The 23,305-nt window shown below is 33.8% G+C and overlaps 1 protein-coding gene across 5 annotated transcripts in view; it reads right to left on the bottom strand.

Moving 5' to 3' along the window:
• MYEF2 (myelin expression factor 2) overlaps positions 1-23,305 on the bottom strand; it is a 54,957-nt gene that overhangs the window by 13,803 nt on the left and 17,849 nt on the right. For all 5 annotated transcript variants that reach the window (XM_033190214.1, XM_033190210.1, XM_033190211.1 and 2 more), the window contains 8 exons: positions 14,508-14,716; positions 13,235-13,287; positions 12,014-12,021; positions 11,826-11,919; positions 5,564-5,755; positions 4,700-4,853; positions 4,100-4,149; positions 3,918-3,981 (listed from right to left, as the gene is read on the bottom strand). In XM_033190214.1, coding sequence (XP_033046105.1) covers positions 3,918-3,981; positions 4,100-4,149; positions 4,700-4,853; positions 5,564-5,755; positions 11,826-11,919; positions 12,014-12,021; positions 13,235-13,287; positions 14,508-14,547 — 655 coding nt within the window. In that variant the 5' untranslated portion in view covers positions 14,548-14,716. The remainder of the gene's footprint in view (positions 1-3,917; positions 3,982-4,099; positions 4,150-4,699; positions 4,854-5,563; positions 5,756-11,825; positions 11,920-12,013; positions 12,022-13,234; positions 13,288-14,507; positions 14,717-23,305) is intronic.

Here is a 23,305-nt window from a genome sequence, read left to right as displayed (position 1 = left end):
GTGTTTTATGAAATAAAACATGATATACTATAAAGTACACCTTATACCCCACTTAAAGGTGCACTGAAAGGAATAATAAAATACCTAGAGGATTTTGAGTAATATCTTATCACCTTATATATGGCACACATATCTGAAAATGAGCATCTTGCCCAAATTTGTAGACCCACTTAAAATTTGATAATTACTTTTTAAATGGTTCAAATCAAACTAAAAAGTCAATAACCATAAAAAGTATAACATTGAATAAGGCAAATATTACATTACCTAGTTTTCTCATTGATATAAATATTTATTTATACTTATATGGCACCTTAAGTGTTTCCACATCTATTATCCATAAAAGAGGAAATTTTTGAGACCTTAGGTTACTTGCATAATGACATGGAGCTGATTTTAAAACTTGGGTCTTTGTTGTCAAACTGCACAACAAAGACCAAAGTCTTAAAATCAGCTACAAGGACAGATTACTTATAAAGAAAGGACGATTCAATAAATAGCTGACTTTAATAGCAACAGTGTAAACATGAAGACTGTAGAATACTTTCAAAATGCTTAGAGAAAATAATTATCAATCTTAAACTATACAACAAGTTAAACTGTCTTTGAAGACATTTAAAAACCAAAATTGAGAGAATTTACAAATAAAAGATCCTCACTTAAAAGAGCTTCTAATATATATGCTTCAGAGGAAAAAATTTAGTGCCAGAGTCCATAAAAGCAGAGGAGTGATGACACAAGAAAATGGCAAATAACATTGTCTAATTTGCAGGACAGAAAAAAAAATAGTACAGAACTAATAATACAGAACTAAAACGCTGAGCAATGATAGTATAATTCAGTAGGAAAGTGACTGCATCAAAAGGTCAGTCTACTATTACATAAAAGAATAATTACATTAACTTCAGGCTTCACAGAAATATTAAAATATCCAGAACAATCCAAGATAGGAGAAAAATAAGTATTTGTAAGACAGAAAAATAAGACACAAAATAATATAATGGAAATTAATCCAAACGAACCAATACATGTGAAGAAACTGAACTCTTCAATTTTATGGGGAAAAAAACTATCAAAGTGAGTTTTTTAAAAAGTCTATCTAAGCCCAGCAATAACACCGTTTATAAGGGGTGTGCCTAAAACAGTAAAAAAATAGGAAAAATGTGCCAGGCAAGTACAAAACAAAATAAAGCTGCCTTACTTACATTAAAATTAGACCAAAGACTCAAAGTAATTACTAGAGAAAAAAATCACCCTATAAAATTTTTGATTCACTAGGAAAATATATCAATTCTAATCTAGATGTACCTACTAAGCTAGCTTAAAAATAGTTAAGGAAAAACAAGAAAAAGTAGACAAATCCACTATTCTACTGGGCAATTTTACTAGACACATAAGATAATAAAATAAACAGTGTTACAGCAGAAAAAATTATTAGTAAGGATCTAAGACAATTAAAATGATTAACAAACTTGATTTGATTAACATATATAGATCACTGCACTCACCAACTATACCCAGAATACTAAGAAAAATGTGCCATAGGGTAGGCCATCCATTAAGTCCAAATTAATTCCAAAGAATCACACTCACATATAAACCATGTTCTGTGACTAGATTGAAACGAAAAAGTACAAAGAAAAAAAAAACTCATACATTTGGAAATTGAAAACTTCTATTTTCAAATAATACATGGCTCAATAAGAAATCATAATGGTGATTTTTTTTTTTTTTTTTTTTTGGAGACAGAGTCTCCCTCTGTCACCCAGGCTGGAGTGCAGTGGCACAATCTCAGCTCACTGCAACCTCTGCCTCCCAGGTTCAAGCAATTCTCCTGCCTTAGTCTCCTGAGTAGCTGAGACTACAGGCATGCGCCACCGTGCTGGCTACTTTTTTTTTGTATTTTTAGTAGAGACGGGGTTTCGCCACTTTGGCCAGGCTGATCTCGAACTCCTTGTCTCAAGTGATCCACCTGCCTCAGCCTCCCAAAGTGCTGGGATTACAGGTGTGAGCCACCATGCCCAGCCCATAATGGTAATTTTTAAATACTCTAAAAACTGACCCAACATAAAAATGCTCCACAGCAAAACCCATGTAGTAACTTTATAGTCATAACTGCTTATATTAGAAAGGAAAAGCTACCAATTTGAAGTAAGCATTCAACTTAAGGAGTTAGGACAAAAACAAACTAAACCCCAATAAAGAGAAGAAAAAAAATAATAAGGCTAAGAGCAGAAATTAAAAATACAAAACATTCAAATTAAGTTATTTGAATACACCATTAAAACTGACAAATTTCTAACAAAATTAACCAAGAAAAAATTAAAAATTGTAAACATTCAGAATTTTTAAAACAGAACCACAGATGTAGCAAAAACTTAGAGATAATTTTATGCCAAAATATTTGAAAATGAACAAAAATAGAAAAAATCCTTAGAAAAATAGATATTAAAAAAATTGACTCAAAAAAGATAGAAAATATAAGCCATCAGTAGTTAAAAACTTCCCAGAAACAACAGATGAAGGCCAGTTTTACACATAATTTCTAGCAAATATAAAGAGAATATATAATTCTGATAAAAAAGAGCAAATAGTTTCCAACTTAATACACAATAACTAAAATTTAAAATAACCTAAAAAACAGAAAAATGTACAAAATGTGGTATCAGCAGTTAAAATGAAGAAACTAGAGCTACATCTATCAACATAAATGAATCTCAAAAACAATTTTAAACAAAAAAAGCAAGTTACATAATACATTATGATATCACTCAAACAAAATTTTAAATCCAACAAAACAATTCCCTATGTTTATGGATGCACAAATGTGCAGTCAAATTATTAAAACCTAAATGATAAATACTCTATCCATAAGTTGTTTCCTCTGGGTAAGGCATAAGTTGAAAGATGGGCAAGGGAGATGGGGAAGCTCCATTTTACCTGTAAAATTTTATTTATTTTAAAGAAAAAAATCTACAACAAATATGGCATATGATAACTATATGAGTAATTTTACTTTTGTCTGTATATTTAAGATTTCTTATAAGAATACTTTAAAAACCAGAGAAGATGCAGTGAAATAGTAAAAACAATAGCTAATATTTACTGAGTGTTTATGCAAAACGATTCTAAGTGCTTTACATATATTAATTCACGTAATACTCATGTCAACCCCACGAAGTAGACACCATTATTATCCCCACTTTTCAAAGGAGGCACTGAGACACATAATACAATAAGTATATTACACTGTTATAGTCATTTGGAAAACAATTTGATAATACTAACCCATGAGAACTGTAAATCTACTTCAGAATATCTGTCTGAAGGAAGTACCCAAAAACATTACAAAGATTTGTGAACAAAAAGGCATGTGTTACTCTATGGTTACTCAAAAGGAAATAAAAGTTAAAACACCTAAAATACAGAACAGCGAAATAGTTACGGAACATCTATATGTTAAGACTATTATACTAACAATAAAAATATTTGAAAATAATTTTCAACATGAGAAAATGCTTTTACTCTAATGTTAAACAAAAAATAATTCAAAATTATTTTTGTTCCCAACTATGTAAAAAATATACATAGAAGGCTGGAAGAAAATACATAAAAATGTTATAATGAGGTTACCCACAGATGGCACAATGAGAGAGGACTTTTTTTCCTTCAAGTGTATATATTTATCAAACATTTTTAAATGTATTGCTGATCAGTCAGGAAAAGTTACCAAAAAGAAAACAAAAATGGCACACAACAGTCTTCCTAATCAATAGTGCCAAACTATCTTCATAACTCCAAACTAATCCCAAATTGTGAGAAACTAGGATGTAGGCACAAAAACAAAGTTTTGCTTAGCACATAATAAAACAAACCCCAAAAAGCCTATGTTGTTTCTCATAATAGCTTTTACTTACGTGGTAATTGCGGTGTTTTACTATCATGTGAACGGTACTCTTCATGAGGAACAGACTTGTCATCCTAATTGCGAGAAAGTTTATAATATGGTTAACATATTACCAGAAAGAACTGTAATGTAGAAGAGAGCCAATAAAAGATTTGAAGAGGTTGGAGGTTGAAGTGATATACAGGAACTCACCATTTTCACATGCATAGGTCTATCAAATAAAAACTGCCCATTGAACATAGCTGTTGGTTCAGTCAAGGAAAGCCAGTTAAGATAACTATAAAATTATACCAGAACACAAACTAATTTTTAATAATCTTACAGTCCAACTATCTCTGATATTTTAATTAACATCTTTAATACTTATTGGTATTAGCCACTCAAAAAAACATACTCAAAAAAATATTCAATTCTTTGCTTTATGGTTTTATTTCATCAATAAGATGTATTTTTAATTCAACCATTGAAAAAAGTAAACTTGTAAGGCTTCGCTTAAAGTAAATTCATTAATATACAATGGATTATACAATTGTTAAATGCATGTATACAATTAATTGTGGTAGGAAGAGAGAAAAGAAAAAACTTCATATCAGCCCTGTACAATATGGCCAATCCAAGTTTTAAGAGTGACTTTAATCCTTGGACCTAGTAAGGGTTTTATTTGCTGGAGACTAAAGTCTAACACACATCTCTAAGCCAGGTAACCTTAAATTCAATTACCCCCTGCCAAAAAAAAGGTGGTATTATGCTTCTTCAACCTCATAACCAATGCTGAAATGTAAATCAGGATACAAATTGCTTGAACTGCTTCAATTGCTTGCTCAAAAGTGACAGTGCCCATTCCTCTGCTCTTGCCATCTTTGTCTTCTTTAATATCTGCCCGCTTCACAGTTCCAGCTATGCTGAACACTTCCTTTAGCTTCTTCCAACCAACTTTGAAGTCAAGCTTAACATAAAATTGTATAGTTACATACCTAATAAATCCCTCTCCCCATCTGCAAATACAAAAGAATCTTTTCTAAACTCTTAAAACCATAAAGAACTATAATTCTAGTTCAACCACATATCGATAATGTTCAAATTTAAAAACATCTTCAGTTGTTTAAAATCATTTAAGCTACATCTACATTGTTCCTTATCCTTATTTTTTTTAATTTCCAAAATCATCTCTCAAACTGCTCAAACCTGTTTTTTACATTTGAAACTTGCACATCTATTTTTACCAAGAGAAATCCAGATTCTGAAAAGTATTGTTTTCACTGACTTTCAAATGCTTAGAAAAAATGAAAAATCAACTATGACATGCATATTCACAAATATCAAGGCTATAAAAAAGAAATCCATTTACCAATATAAACCACAACACATATAATTTCAAGAACTGCTTGAATGTGTATAAATTGCACAGTTCTGTGTTTAAACAATCCAAAGAGTTGTATTTAAACTCTAACCTTGTGTGTGTGTGTGTGTGTGTGTGTGTATACGTATGTATACACGTCAACTGATTTTGAGTTTACAATAATTACTGTTTCACTTTAGTTAAAAATAAAAAATAAATAAAAACAAGCAAAATGTTTTATAAACCTATAACTCATTTATTTAATCAAATTATCTATCTATCTGAATGACAAGTTTTAGACTAAAGCTTGAACTTACATTGGCAACAAAAATTGTGGAACCAAGTCTACCGGCCTGCAAATTACTGATGACTTCAGGAGGAATGTTTGGATTATTGAGAATGGAAGGTGGTAAATTCATCAACCCTGATCCCATATCAGGGACATGTCCTCCTGGAAACGATCCTCCTGTTCGCTGCAATGCCCTACGAGCATTTTCTCCATCAGGATCCTGTAACACACATTGAATGTTAAATTCCACTAAATACATCAGTTCTATATAATTAAAATAACAACTTAAATTCTACAGTAGCTATCCCTTCTGACTCAAATTATTGACCCTCTTGAAGAGTGAGCTTTTTTTCTCATCCAGAGAATTGAGTCCCATAAAAACCTGTGGATAGACAAAAGATTTCAGCCTCCAGAGATGTCAGTTAAATATTTTTTTCCAATCACTAAAGCCACTTAAGAACTTGAAATTAGTTTAATTTTGCTCTCACGCTAGGGTACAAGTATACATACAATTAACTCAAAGAAGAGCGAAGTACTCACTGCGACTTTTCTTTCCAAAATGTAGGAATGGTGAATTCTCACTACTGGATGCCCAATGGAATGCCAAATTCAGACTAATTCAAAGCTTTTCAATAGTGGAACAGACTGTTATAAAACCCAAATACTAGGGTAGAGGATAGGATGGTCGATTGTAATCTGTAAATTTTATTCCTGAACAAAATACAATTACCCACCTTCTAAACTCTTACCATCTTCAACAATGATTATAACCTGAGATGGAGGAGGGGAGAGATAAAGGAGGGCTAAGTGTCCAAGTGAGAAATTACATTAAACATTGTTTTTTTGTTAGGTTCATTAATTTTGTAAGAGAAACACCCTACCCTTTAAACAAAACCAAACACGCACACACACATGCACTCACACAAACATAAATGTCCTTCTCACTCACCCCAGTAGGTACAATACTAAAAAACTAAAATGAATAAACAAAAACCACATAAACACACTGATAGACTATCATCTGCAATGCCAAATGATTATGTTAAAGGTAATCATCATCATCACTTCTCCATCTTTAGGCTAAGATGAAGTGTAAAGGCAACCATCAAATCTACTTTGCTGGCCTCAGTCTGGGAATACAGTACTAATAGAAAGGAAGTTGGGTGACTTTAATAAATTATCCAGGATGGATGGGAATAAAAGGTGAAAAGGTAGATGAAATAATAAAACCATTCTGGCTTCCAACATACTTCTTCACTATGAAGGAATAAAAAGGATTACAAAAGAAAATGTATCAAAGAATACTTCAAAACATGTTAATAAATAATAAATTATTTAGGTCCGAGGATTCAAAAAGAGGTAAAAATACAAAATTTAGGATAGTGGCTACCTATGGGGAAGAAAGGTAACTCAGAAGAGAAGATGTTTCCTGAACTAGTATAGTAAGCTATTTCAGTTGTCTGCGCTTGTAACATTAACAAGATGTATTGCTGTGCTCATCTGTCTTTTATACACATATATATATGACAGAAATATACACACATACAATACATGCATGCATATATAAAACATATATAAAATAAAATGTATATAAAACAAACCACCTACTATATAACATGACTTCTACTCTTCTTTTTCCCTTGCTGTCAGTCTGCTGGTTACTGACTGCTATTGCTTTTGGAGGGCCTACAGTAGCAGTTTATAACCGCTACTATTCTGCATTTAATTAAATGAAACAAAAAATGTAATTCTAAAGTCTGTTAAGGAACATTGGAAATACACCTTCCTTTGACTTTCCTCAGTAGCAGTTCTAAGCATTCATTCCACCCACACCTCTATAAATCAGATATCCCAGGAAAGGGACTGCCAAAGTGACATTAATCCAAAAAAGTCAACTGAATAAATCCCTCATCATTTAGCTGGGCCAAATTTAGCCTTTTTTTTTTTTTTCTCTTAAAAAAAGTTAAAAATGGTGGCATCCTCTTTCAACTTGGATTATATAACTGCAGGGTCTCTGAAATAGTACTGAGAATCTACAGTATGCTGAAACTTAAAGGAACACAATAACATGGCTTTGATAGTTAGCATCCAACAAACTTTTTTTTCCAATAAAAGAAAAAGACACTAAGAATCTGTAGTACTTGTCCTTTGAAGAGAAATAGAAAACAGAAAACAGAAAATTGTCAGCTCGGAGCAAAAGTAAATGCAGTTTTTGCCATTATTTTAATTCAAAGCTTTTTTTTAATGGCAAAAACTGCATTTACTTTTGCACCAACCTAACATAATCCTCAAAATTATCATTCTGATTATTATAATTTAAAGAAAATTAAGATACCAACATATTTCTGAAGCACTGGCCCTGGCTTATACATAAAAACCACCAAATAATTGGCTGACACAAATCACAACAGTCAAAATTTTTCTATACATTCCCGCTAATAACTTTTTAAATAATAAACCCCCAGACATAAACAGGACTAGGTTGCTTCCAAATAATTTGGAAGCAAACTCAAATAAAGGGACCTGGGATATATGTTATATGTTGGTAGCATGGCCTTTAATTTCAAGCTATTATCTCACACTCAGGAACAAGAGACTCTTGGACAGGAATAACAATCATTATTACTACAGCTAAAATTGATTATGTAGTTAAAATATTTTGAGCACTGTGCTTAGTGCTTTGTATAATGGTAATATCACAAGTATAATAAATAGCCAACACTAAATGGTTTACATATATTAACTCTTCGAGTCCTGATAGCACTATGAGGTAGGTGCTATTATTACCCCCATCTTAGTAATATGAAAACAAAGGAGAAAGTTTAAGTAATTTACCCTGAGTTAGAGAGGTTCTCTGATGCCAGAGCTTTTTACCATGTATCTCATTTAATCCTCATAAAAAATCCTATTGGGTAAATAAATGCACATTTCGTTTTATTGTGCTTCACTTTACTGCACTTTGCAGATATTGCACTTGTTGCAAATTGAAAGTCTGTAACAACCCCGTGTCCAGCAAGCCTATCAGCACCATTTCCCCAACATGTGCTCACTTTGTGTCTCTGTATCACATTTTGGTAATTCATGCAATATCTCAACCTTCTTCATTATTATCTGTCATGGTGATCTGTGATTAGTGATCTTTGATGTTTTAATTGTTTTGGTGCACCATCAACTGTGCCTAAATAAAACAGAGAACTTAATCAATAAATGTTCTGATTGCTCCACCGACCAAGCCGTTCCCCGTCTCTCTCCTTCGCCTCAGGCCTCCCTATTCCGAGACACAAATAATATTGAAATTAGGTCAATTAATAATCCTAAAATGGCTTCTAAGTGTTCAAGTAAAAGAAAGAGTTGCAAGTCTCTCACTTTAAATCAAAAGCTAGACATGATTAAGCTTAGTGAGGAAGACATGTCGAAAGTTTAGACGGGTGAAAAGCCAGGCCTCTTGCATCGGAGTTCCTGAAGGAAACTTAAAGTGCTACTCCAGTGAACACATGAATGATGAGAAAGTGAAACAGCCTTAATGCTATTTCAAAAACGGGTAAAAACACAAAATTTAAGATACTTGTTACCTTTGGGGAAGGATAACACAACAGAAAAGATGCTTCTTGAACTATTAAGATACTTCACTTGTTTGTGCTTACAACATTTCAGTGGTCTGAAAGTTTCAGTGGTTTGAACAGAAGATCAAAGCAGCCTTATCATTCCCTTAAGCCAAAGCCTAATCCAGAGTAAGGCCTTAACTCTCTTCAATTCTATGAAGGCTGAGAGAGGTGAGAAAGGTGCAGAAGGAAAGTTTGAAGCTGGTTCATGAGATTTAAGGAAAGAAGCCATCTCTATAACATAAAAGTACAAGTGAAGCAGCAAGTGCTGAGGTAGAAGCTGCAGCAAGTTGTCCAGAAGACCTAGCTAAGATCATTGATGAGATGGCTACACTAAACAATAGACTTTCAGTGTAGATGAAACAGTCTTCTATAGAAAGAAGATGCTATCTAGGACTTTCAGAGTTAGAAGGGAGAAGTCAGTGTTTGGCTTCAAAGCTTCAAAGGGCACACTGACTCTTCTATTAGGGGCTAATGCAACTGGTAACCTTAAGTTGACTTGAAGTCAGTGCTCATTCACCATTCTGAAAATCCTAGGGCCCTTAATAATTAGGCTAAATCTACTCTGTCTGTGCTCTATAAATGAAATAACAAAGCCTGGATGACAGCACATCTGTTTATAGAATAGTTGGCTGAATATTTTAAGCCCACTGTTGAGACCTCTTGCTCAAAAAAAAAATTCTTTCAAAATATTACTGCTCACTGACAATGCACTTGTCACCCAAGAGTGCGAAAGAAGATATACAAGAAGACTAACATTGTTTGCAGGCCTATTAACACAATATCCATTCTGTAACCCATAAATCAAGAAATAATTTTAACTTTCAAGTCTGATTATTTAAGAAATATAATTCGTAAGGCTATTGCTGTCATAGACAGTGATTCCTCTGATAGATCTGGGCAAAGTAAACTAAAAATCTTCTGAAAAGAATGCACCATTCTAGATGTCATTAAGAATATCTGTGATTCATAAGGCCAAAATATCAATATTAACAGGAGTTTGGAATAAATGGATTCTAATCCTAATGGATGACTTTAGGGCTTCAAGACTTAAATGGTGAACATAACTGAAAGTGCAAGAAAACTAGAACTAGAAGTGGATCCTGAAGATGTGACTAAATTGCTGCAACCTCATGATAAAACCTAAACAAATTAGGAGTTGCTTCTCGTATGAGCAAAGAAAGTCATTTCTTGAGATGGAATCTACACCTGGTGAATATACTATGAACACTGTTGAAATGGCAACAAAGGATTTAGAATATTACATAAACTTAGTTGATAAAGCAGCAGCAGGTTTGAGAGGACTGACTTCAATTTTGAAGGAAGTTCTACCATAGGTAAAATGTTATCAAACAGCATCACATGCTTCAGAGAAATCTTTTATGAAAGGAAGAGTCAATTGATACAGCAAACTTCACTGTTCTTATTTTAAGAAATTGCGACAGCCACCCCAAACTTTAGCAACCACCACCCTGATCAGTCAGCAGCCATCACCACTGAGGCAAGACTCTCCACCAGCAAAAAGATTATAATGAAAGCTCAAATGATCACTAGCATTTTCAGCAATAAAGTATTTTTGAATTAAGGCATGTATATTGTGCTTTTAGACATAATGCTATTGCTTTAAATAGAATATAGTATAGTCTAAATGTAACTTTTATGGGTACTGCAAAACCAAAACATATATGTGACACACTTGATTGTTTTATTTGCTTTATTGCAGTAGTCTGGAACCAAACCTGCAATAGCTCCAAGGTATGTCTCTATTATCAGCAGTACTACTACAATCACTTCAGTTTAGAGAATTAAGTAGCATGTCCAGACACCCACTAGAAAGTGATAAAGCCAGGAATCAAATCATTACTATACAATTAAATGTTGACAGTACTGCTCTACAACCAATGATTAGCATCAGTATTAGTACAAAATCTTCAGGGTCCCAAAGTTACACTATTTATCTCTTTTAACAGATTTTAGCAAGTATATGTATGTAACAGGTCTGTAATCAAACTAAGATTAACAATACAAAATAAAGGAACCCATGAAGATGAGGGATATTCAAGCCAATCATTCTCAAGGTTAAACTGTAAATGATTTGTTTGTATCTTCTAGTCATTTTTTGTCTACCTATTTACACTGCTATAATTTTGTACAAAGAGGACATTTCCATTTTAGGGGATTCCAACTTCTAGTTATAAATTTCACTAATAGAGTTATAATTTTTTCTTAAATTTTAATCTAGTACAGTTTCCAAGTAACTCTGATAAAAAGTGAATATCAGTTTTATTCAAATCCATAACATATTTGCATCAAGTGACCTTTAATTATCAATTACAAGGATGTTATATTTCTCAAATTAAATAACAAAATCGAAAAATTGAAAATGTCTGTACCAAATAAACTCAGCACCTAAAGCTTATCCCCTTTGAATTTCTAGGTCCTCAAATTTATAAAAATTATGTGCTTTTATTTTTAACAACTTGGAACAAATCAAGTATATAGGATAACTGCTTAAAAGCAAATATAAAATCATGTACAAGTAAAATTATCATCAATATATAATGCTTTAATAAACATCTATGCTTTAAAAAAAAGTTGTAGTCAGGCAAATATATTACCAAATTGAAAATCCAAGGAAAGCATGTCTTTATAGTCAAACGTTTAAATTCTAAATATGAGAAATCTTACCTCTTTAATATTTAGGGGTCTTCCACTAAGATCATATTTGTTCATAGTTTCTAGGGCTTTCTTTACAAATTCTTCATCTTTGAATTCAACCACACTTAACAGGGAAAAAATTTATAGGAAATGTTTACATGCTAATTTTTTTCCAAAGTTTAATTTAATTTAAGATACTTGAAGAAAAAATTTCTTACCCACAACCCTATATCCAGGTAGATTTGTCAAAATATGCAAAAGAAAAAAAGTTTTAGATCAGTACATGAATAATCAGTTCTAACATTTCAATCATTAAGGCAATTAATACTATGGTAGAATCACTTCACCTTTTATATCTCCAGAACATAACAGGCGAGGAACCACAAATTTTCTCTAAATTTTAAAATATATCTATTAAAAATAGTAGAATCTAACATGTAACAAGCTTGGAGCACAGTTTTTACCTTTAGGTGACTTTTCATTAAGTTAAAACTAATGTCACTGCACAAATTAAATCAACAGTAATTCAAGGAAATAACTAAAGGCTCCAATATACCTATCCTTCTACAGTTACAAATATTTTCAAAAGATGCATTATCTATGACATATTTTTCAATTCTATTAAAATCAAAATAGTGAATATTAATTTTATTTTTAACAAGTTCTCTATTAGATTAAAACTGGCTGCACATTTAACAGCACCCAGTTGGAAGTATATAAAAATCACCTACAAACTAGTAATAAATTAATTTGGAGAGTTATTTTAAAAAAAAATTCCCTGTGATTGCCATTCAAAGTCCCATTTGAATGTAATGACAAAGTTTTTATTCATCATGCACCCAACTGGTTTTACTAACATAATTAAACATTGCTAAGAGTTTTCCATTGTATTCTTCAGTATATTGCATTCTTGTTGCTAAAAATCAAAATATACTATCAACCAATTCCTTCTATGTCAATGTAATCGTAAATGTCATTCATACCAATTGGTCAGAGCACTGACTCTTATGTAGTCCTGCAGGCTACCAAATTGAGCTTTTCAGTAAAATTTCAAAAATACATTCTGAACTAACACCTTTAAGCTATAGTCCCCTCAAAAAACTCAGGAATATTATCAATTCAGTGACTTTTAAAGTATCCTTGAAGACATCAAAATACAACAAAAAAATCCTATGCTAAAATCTTATTGGCTAAGAAGAAGTATTACCTTAGAGCATTGGAAAAGTGAATGCCCTTTTTGAGTGTTTACAAAACCCATCCCTTCCAGGCAGCGAGGTTTGTATAAGTGTCAGACTTGCTGGTATAGAGCCTCAAATCTTGTATAATAAAGTAAAACAAAATGAAACTTAAGTTTCCAAAAACTGGTACAAGTATTATACAAAAAGTAAACTGCTGAGGAACTTTTAAACCTCAAGCAGATTATTGCCCACAGCACTTACCCTTGATTTTCCTTCCGCATCCTTAAAGAGCTCCACGTATGTAACCTCACCAACTACATAAGACATACAAAAGGAAGATACCAAGAAACAATACATTTAAACACCAGTATCTTGCTTTACTGCACACCTGTGCACAACTCTACAGAGAAGCACCTATTATTCACCAACAATCAAAACCAGACCAACATACCTCCTATCAATGGCTATGTAAATTTAACTAATTTTCAGAAATGTACATCATCCACGTTCTCTAAAAAAAAGCTAACAACCATATTAACCTAATTCATACTACAAATCATATTTTGGCCAGCATGATATAGTTGGTGAACAAATGCACATATACATACAAATGGTCCCTTAACCTATCATATTAAAAAACATCAACTTTAGCACTTTTCAAATAACTTTGGTCAGCCTACACACAACAGCTGTTTTAAGGTGACTTTCTACCTGAATGTCTTCAATCATGTTTGCCATCAGTAAACTAAATTTACAAATCATGCTTCACAGCAAGCCACACACTTTCTAAATAAAGTCAATGAATAAAACCAATCAAATAGTTGTCACCTTACAACAGACACACCAATGCAATTTTTTTTAAAAAATTTATTAGAAGAGATCAGCCTCAAAGCCAAGTACATAGTTTGCAGGACTGTTGAAACTCAATTTTTCAAGAGATAACAAAACTAACTTTTACAAGATCAAGTATTGAAATTATTTTTCCCCAAAACCAACCATGTATATAAGATGAAGGTTTTCAGATTATTCTGAAAACAAAACTGCAACAGCAGTAATGCAATTTTAATTTAGAACTGCAAAGACAGCATCATGGCAGTCATGACAATGCAAACAAAATAAATTCCACAGCCAGATTCCAGACTCCACCAAGATAATAACAAAACAGCTTTTGGAAAAAAAATAATCAGACCTTATTATTCATTCTTTAACACGCTAAATGTATTACTTAACTGATGCAATAGCCCTTTTAAAATCTATAAAAACTTCAACTAGACAAAGCAATCACTTTAACAAAATTCTTGGTGGCATGCATATGCTGGCTCGCTACTATCCCACTAAAATGGCAAAAAGAAAAATATCCATACTACCTTGTAATGAAATTGTGTCAAGTGAAAGAAGAGGAAAAGATTAATTCACAGAAATAAAAATCAATTTTTTGAGTCTGCGTGGCTCAGAGGAATAAAAATGTTTGTGTAGTTCCCTCCCCTGTCTATACGAAGATTATCCAACAGTGGGTTATTTCAGAGATAGTTACCTTTCTCTCTCATTAGATCTTTAATAGCTTGCCATTTCATGTCATATGGGATGTTGCTAATGAAAACTCTGTTACGATTTGGACCCTTCTTTTCTCCAGTGCCCGAATTCTTGTCTTTTGAATACGGATGAAATCTATTGGCCTTCTTACTTCCTGTAGATTTTTCCTTTAAGTCAGATTTCTCTTCTTTCGCTGACTCATCATTCTCCCTGTGAATTTAAAAAAAAAAAAAAATCAAACAAACAAAAACCCTCAGTTGTGCTTATAAGAATGGAAGTCTATATTAAACAAATATTTCATATTTATCACTTCACAAAACTCTCCACTAAGCTAGACCTCAGCAAAGTAGCTGGAGAATCAGCCTGAGAGCTTTGAAATTACCCAGTGCTATTTCAAAGCAAGAGTTTGGCTTCTCATTTAACAGTCCTCATTTTTTCCCCCACATTAAATAGTTGTAAGCATCCAAACAATCACCCAGTTTTTCCCACCACACTACTTAATTAATAAATGCTATTAGACTGGAACAGAGGGAAGAGCAGATAATTTTACTTCTAAGGTATCTAAAACTGCCACCTTTGATGGAGAATTAACTTTCTGGGCATCATTAAAAACTTTTTTAAAAAACTAATTTACACAATGATACTCTGAAAAAAGTTCATCTCTTAAAGGTTAATAGTTTCTTCTCAGAACTTTCTCCTCCCTTAATTAGAAGCATAATTAAAATACAAAGTTATGTCTATAATTCCACATCTATATATGTATATACTCATATTAAGACTCTCAAACTTTCTTCTATTCCCAATTTTGATCAACACAGAAAGCTTATAACGTATCCTAATATTTTATGTTACATTTTAACCTATAAACTAGAATAGGGTACTTCATCAAATTATGCAGTTTCATTAATATTATCTACAATGGGTAATGTAGGACAGGAGCAGTACCTAAAAGCAACATAAGCCAACATTTTATAAACCTGATTTTTTTTTTTTTTTTGAGACAGAGTTTTGCTCTGTCGCCCAGGGGTGGAGTGCAGTGGCACAATCTTGGCTCACTGCAGCCTCCACCTCCCAGGTTCAAGCAATTCTGTGCCTCAGCCTCCTGAGCAGCTGGGATTACAGGTGCCCACCACCACACCCAGCTAATTTTTTGTATTTTTAGTAGAGATGGGGTTTCACCATCTTGGCCAGGCCGATCTTGAACTCGTGACCTCATGATCTACCCGCTTTGCCTCCCAAAGTGCTAGGATTACAGGTATGAGCCACTGCGCCCAGCCAAATCTGATTTTTAATGAGGCCTTAACTAGAAAAAAAAGTAATTTATAACACTGTAATCACAGTGCAACTCTATGATGTCATATGCCAACCATCCAAAAGATTCAGGCATACACTTAAACCCTATAGATAAAAATTTGGATTTATATTTTAAAATGCAGTTTACTTTTAAAAACAAGTCTTTTTTACAGAACAAACAATAGTGTTTTGTTGTTGTTGTTTTTTGTTGTTGTTTTTTGAGACAGAGTCTCATTCTGTCACCCAGGCTGGAGTACAGTGGCAACATCTCCGCTCACTGCAATCTCCGCCTCCTGGGTTCAAGGAATTCTCCTTCCTCAGTCTCCCAAGTAGCTGGAATTACAGGTGTCTGCAACCACACCCAGGTAATTTTTATATTTTTAGTAGAGACGGGGTTTCAACATGTTGGAAAGGCTGGTCTCAAACTTCTGACCTCAGGTGATCCACCCACCTCGGCCTCCCAAAGTGATGGGATTACAGGTGTGAGCCACTGTGCCTGGCCAATAGATTTCTTATTTAAATAACTAAGTGCTCTAGTCAATTTAAAACTATTTTAATAACAAAACTTCAATTTTAAAGAAATTTTTCACAAACATTACTAATAATATCACTGTGGATAACACCTAGGAATCTAAATTTTTTTTAAAGCTTTCTGGATTATTCTGACAACAAATCAAGTTTCATGAGCCAGGCTCTAAATTATCTTCCAAGCCCAGCAATTCTGGTGACCCATACATTGCAATGCTCCTCACACACCTCTAACCGCAAGCATTTGTTACATAATATACGGAGCTTCTTGAACACTACTCTTCTTTGTAGGTAACACAGCCATAAATATAGCATGCAAACCCTATAAGAACAAAAACTATCTGCTTTGGTATCACCAGCACCTCGCACGGTGACTGCATATAACACTGTGCTGTAATTTTTGAATGAATTAACAGTCAATTAAGAATCCATACTCATCTGAGCACAGATGTTGCCAGCAAAACTGCTAGAATAAAGACAGAGACATTTGGACCAAACTTGCTTTGCCATTTTTTTAGACCTTGAAAGGGATATCTTCACTATCAAACATATTCCTTCATCAGAAATGGCATGGCCTAGGGGGGAGTCTTCTCAACTGCCTAAATCTAGAAAGTACCTACCTGTCTGAACAGAGTGACACTTTTGAAAATGGCAGCAAGCAGCCAAAAGGCACAAAGGCCTTTTCTCTGGTTTCTGGGTACCACAGATATAACAACAAACCTTTCTTTTCAATTCCCCAAAGGGCCTGTTTATATAACAGGCTTAGATGAATTCAATGAATGTTTGTAAAGTAACTGAGACTCTATTCAGTAAACAGATATCTATATAGTCTCTAGATTAATATCCCTTCCCCTGCCTATTTTCTTCCTGGATTAAACCAATTGTGAAAATTACACAAAGTTCTGAAGTACTTACAATGTTCTATTCTTGACTTGGGTGGGGTTACACAGATTAAGTATTTGCTTACAACAATCTGAAAATTCCATTAAAAGCAGTAACATTATACATAATATCTTCTTTTAAAAATTTACTCAAAGATGATCAAAGAAAGTAATTTCTTCATTTTCCCAAATAAGAAGCCTCTTAAAAATACTGCTAAACTGCTCGTCTACGATGTATGAACTAAAATTTACCTTAAGTTTCTTCCCAGTGTATAACAAAAAAAGAAAAAAAAATCTATAAAAGGCATAACAGTTTAGAGGCTACAGGAATGATCTATTAAGAAACTGAGCCATAATTATATAATTTCTGAACTATTTCCAAGTCATAAATACTTTGGAAGAGAAAGTAAAAATAGAAGTGAAAACTATTAAGGAAATGATGCTACATAATTCCAAAATATTGGTACTACCTCCAGAATTCCATGTACTAAATTCCCAAACTGTTCATTTAGACAACCACTCCCACAATGTACTTAAAACAAAAACTCTAAAATAGACATAAAAATGTTATCTATTCTTAAAATTGAACTATGCGTATCTAAATTATAACATAAATTTCTGAAAAAAATCAACCTCCAACATCAAAAGAAGAAACACAGTTTTAACGTACGATTTTAAAAGTATACTGGTATAGTATCAGATCCAATATTAATCCCAGTTCCAGAGGAAAACTACCAGATGGCAGTTCAGAGCAATAAATGCCTACATTAAGAAAAACGACCGACCTCCAGGCCAGGTGTGGTGGCTCACACCTATAATCCCAGCACTTTGGGAGGCCAAGACAGGTGGATCACTTAAGGTCAGTAGTTCGAGACGAGCCTGGCCAACATGGTGAAACTCCATTTCTACTAAAAATACAAACATTAGCCAGGGATAGTGATGCATGCCTATAATCTCAGCTGCTCAGGATGCTGAGGCAGGAGAATCACCTGAACCCAGGAGGCAGAGGCTGCAGTGAGCCGAGATCGCACCATCGCTTTTTGTTTGTTTGTTTGTTTGTTTGTTTGAGACAGAGCAAGACTCCATCTCAAAAAAAAAAAAAAAAGAATAAAGATCTCCAACAACCTAACTTCACACCTCAAGGAACTAGAAAAAAGAACTAAGTCCAAAGTTAATAGAAAGAAGAAAATAACGAAAATCAGGGCAAAAATAAATGAAACATACTAGAAAAACAATAGAAAAGGTCAATAAAACTAAAAGTTGGTTTTTGAAAGATAAGCAAAACTGACAAAGATTAAGCTAGATTAAGGGGGGGAAAACAATCAGAAATCAAAGAGGGAAAATAGAAAAATACATAAAGAAATCAAAGAGGAGACTTTGTATAACAGATACCACAGAAATACAGAGAATTATAAGAAACTACTATTAACAATTATATACCAACTAATTGGATAACTTAGAAGAAATTAATAAATTCCTGGAAATATACAACTCACCAAGTCTGAATCACAAAAAATTAGAAAATCTGAACTGTCCAATAACAAGGGAGATAGGAGTCAGTAATCAAAAATCTCCCAAGAAGGAAAAGCCCAGGACCTGATAGCTTCACTGGTAAATTCTATCAAACATTTAAGAACTAATACCAATCCTTCTCAAACTCTTCCAAAAAACCGAATATGAGGAAACTCTTTCAAATCATTTTATAAGGCCAGATTACCCTGATAACAAAGCCAGACAAGGATCCTACAAGAAAAGAAAATTACGGGCAATATCCCTGATGAACACAGATGTAAAAATTCTCAACAAAATACTAGCAAACTAAATTCAACAGCACATTAAAAGGATCATACACCATAATCAAATGGTATACACCACATTAACAGAATGAAGGATTTTTAAAAAATCAAAGATCATCTCAATAGATCCAGGAAAAGCATTTGACAAACTCAATATCCTTTCAAGATAAACACTCTCAACAAATTTAGTACAGAAGGAATGTTCCTCAACACAATAAAGATCATATACGACAACCCCATAGCTAATGTCATACTCAACAGTGAAAATTTGAAGGTTTTACTTCTAAGAGCAGGAAAAAGAGAAGATGTCTATGCTCACCACTTCTATTCAACATTGTACTGAAGGTCACAGCCAGAGCAAGAGGCAAATAAAAGACATAAAAGGCAACCAAATTGGAGAGAAAGAAGTAAAATAATCTCTGTTTGCAGAAGATGTGATCTTACATAGAAAATTATTCCGAGAAAAATTTAAAGACACCACCAAAAAAACTATTAGAACAAATTCGGTAAAGTTATAGGATACAAAGTCAACATTCAAAAATCCACTGCATAGCTACATACTACTAATAATAAACTATCCAAAAAATTAATTAAGAACACAATCTCATTTAAAATAGCATCAGAAAGAATAAAATACCTAGAAATAAATTTAACCAAGAAAGCTGGCCGGGCGCGGTGGCTCAAGCCTGTAATCCCAGCACTTTGGGAGGCCGAGACGGGCGGATCACGAGGTCAGGAGATCGAGACCATCCTGGCTAACATGGTGAAACCCCGTCTCTACTAAAAATACAAAAAACTAGCCGGGCGAGGTGGCGGCGCCTGTAGTCCCAGCTACTCGGGAGGCTGAGGCAGGAGAATGGCGTGAACCCGGGAGGCGGAGCTTGCAGTGAGCTGAGATCCGGCCACTGCACTCCAGCCCGGGCGACAGAGCGAGACTCCGTCTCAAAAAAAAAAAAAAAAAAAAAAAGAAAGCTAAAGAGCTATACACTGAAAAACTATCAATGATACAATTGAAAATAATACAAATGAAAGATACTCCATGTTCATAGATGAGAGGAAATAATATTGTCAAAATGTCCTTCCTACCCAAAATGACCTATAAATTCAATGTGATCTCTATCAAAATTCTAACAGCGTTTTTCACAGAAACAGATATATTCCTGAAATCCATATGAACCATAAAAGATCTCAAATGGCTAAAGCAATCTTGAACAAGAAGAAAAAGATAAAAACATCACACTACCAGATTCAAGTTATATTACAAATCTACAGTAATCAAAACAATATGGTACTGGCACAAAAACAAGACACACAGACCAATGGAACATAACAGAACACTCAAAAATACATCCCCAAGGATATGGTAAACTAATCTTTGACAAAGGCACCAAAAATATACAATGGTGAAAGGACAGTCTCTTCAAAAAATGGTATTGGGAGAACTAGATATTCACATACAAAACAAAATGAAAATGGATTAAAAATTTAAACATAACACCTAAAACCCTGTAACTCCCAGAAGAAAACACAAGAGAAAAGCTCCATGACCTTGGTCTTGGCAATGTTTTTTTTTTTTTTATATGACACTAAAAGCACAGACAACACAAACAAAAGTAAACAATTGGGACTACATCAAAGTAAAAAGTTATTGCACAGCAAAGGAAACAATCAATGAAATAAAAAGGCAACCTAAGAAATGAGAGAAAACATTTGCAAACCATATATCCAGTAAGGGATTAATATCAAAAATGTATAAGGAACTCATATAACTCAATAGCAATCCAATTAAAAAATGAGAAATGGATCCGAATAGATATTTTTCCAAAGAAGACACACCAATGGCCAAAAGATATATGAAAAAGTGCTCAATATCACTAATCATCAGAGAAATACAACTCAAAACCACAATGCAATATCACTTCATCCCTGTTAGAATGACTTATCAAAAAGTCAAAAGATAGCAAGTGTTGCTGAGGATGTGTAGAAAGAACTCTTAGATACTGCTGGTGGGAATGTATATTGGTACAGCCATTATAGAAAACAGCATCAAGGGTCCTCAAAAACTTAAAAACGAAACTACCATATGATTCATCAATGCTATTTTGGGTATACATCCAAGGAAAATGAAATCACTATCTCAAAGAGATATCTGCACTCCCATGTTCACTGCATCGTCCACAATACCCAAGATATGGAAATGACTTAAGTGTCCACTGACAGATAAACGGTTAAAGGAAACATGATATATATTTTGTGTTTACACAACACATCCACACTGGAATATTATTATTTAGCCTTACAAAAAGAACAAAATCTTGCCATTTGCAACAACAGAGATAAACCTAGAGGACATTATGCTATGTGAAAAAAGCCAGACCCAGAAAGACAAATACTGCATGATCTCACTTACACACAGACTCTAAAAAAGGTCAAACTCAGAAGCAGCGTGTAGAAGGGTGTTTACCAGAGGTGGAGGGCAGCAGGGGATGGGGAAATGTTCTAAGGGCACAAACCTTCAGTTATAAGATGGGTAAGTTCTGTAGATCTAAGACACAGTATAGTGACTATACTTAACATATTTACTGTATACTTGAAATTTGCTTAAAGAGTAGACCTTGGCCGGGCGCGGTGGCTCAAGCCTATAATCCCAGCACTTTGGGAGGCCGAGACGGGCGGATCACGAGGTCAGGAGATCGAGACCATCCTGGCTAACACTGTGAAACCCCGTCTCTACTAAAAAATACAAAAAAACTAGCCGGGCGAGGTGGCGGGCGCCTGTAGTCCCAGCTACTCGGGAGGCTGAGGCAGGAGAATGGCGTGAACCCGGGAGGCAGAGCTTGCAGTGAGCTGAGATCCGACCACTGCACTCCAGCCCAGGCGACAGAGTGAGACTCCGTCTCAAAAAAAAAAAAAAAAAAAAGAGTAGATCTTAAGTATTTTCAACACCAAAAAATATGGTAATTATGTGAGGTAACAGATATGTTAATTAGCTTGATTGTGGTACTCATTTCACAATTTATTTGTATAACAAAACATCACATTGTACACTTCAAAATATACAATTTTTGTCAATTTACCTCAATAAAGCTTGGGAGAACAGTTCTAGTCTTTACTCCTAATAAAAATCACTCAACTAAAGAACACATTACTTTGCTCCAATGCTTAAAATTTTATAGTACCCTAATATAACTCTCAATCTCTACCCACTCCAAAGTTATACTTAATTACACATGAATAATAAAGTTATAATAATACTGCTCTTTTCCCACCTATTCACTTTTAAGAAAAGGGGAGCCAGTATACCATTTGGCATTAAAAAAAGAAGGCTATAGTTGGAAAACGGATCTTTTCTAAAGGTGTGAACATGTAAACTAAATTCCCTCTATATGAGTTTCATAAGCATAAAAGTTCACTTTTGCATTTCTTCCACAAATATTTACTAGGCCTTAAGAATACAAAGAAGAATAAGACATAGTGGTCTCCCACCCTCAAAAACTATGGATTAACCTCAGCAAATACTATTTCAATCCTGATGACAAGCAGTACTCTGTTCAATTCCAACCAATATATAATTTGGGGCAATATCATAATTTTTATAATCAACAATGAATTATTTTTATTAAAAGTATATGGTAATCAACTCAAGGTTTATGTATTGGGGTTGTCACCCACTCCTACTAGTTCACGAAGTCAAATAAAAAGGTCTAGGTCGCTACTCAGTTTGAATGACTCATGCTGGATCATCACATATGTTCTTACAGAGTAGACAGTAAGTGAAATCCCTGAGAGTAAAACTGAACTCGATTCAACTTCTGGGAAAAAGAGAAAGGGATGGAGGTGAATTACAAGCAATATGGAAATAATCTATATTTACTAGTAATATTTCTTCACTTCTTCACCTTATATTTTTCTCTTCCTAAATGAGAAAAGGATTCTTTCTCCACCTTTCTCCTCTCTCTTTTTCCTGTCTTGCTAAATCATGATGAGACTTTAGAAGGGATTAGAGAATCTGATGGAGGTTTAGATACCAAACTTCCGCTATATCAACACTAACCATACCCAAGTATAGGAGGGCTTCTCTCTGTAATTCAAGGCTGCACTTTTTGTTCAGGAGAAAAGATGGCATGTATACTCGTGTTTAGATATGAATAGCACATATTTTTCAGTTGATCATTCCGCTGGTTTTAATGTCTATTTTTAATGCCAAATTCCCGAAAGCCCACATTTTGGCAAGCATGGTAGAAAGCGCTTCATTCCCTTTCTAGTTCCTCAGTTACTGAGGTGAACCACTCTTCATCCAG

The sequence above is a fragment of the Trachypithecus francoisi genome, unplaced genomic scaffold, assembly GCF_009764315.1.
Source record: "Trachypithecus francoisi isolate TF-2019V2 unplaced genomic scaffold, Tfra_2.0 Lachesis_group3, whole genome shotgun sequence".
NCBI lineage: Eukaryota > Metazoa > Chordata > Mammalia > Primates > Cercopithecidae > Trachypithecus > Trachypithecus francoisi.
This window is presented reverse-complemented; position numbering and strand designations above follow the sequence as displayed.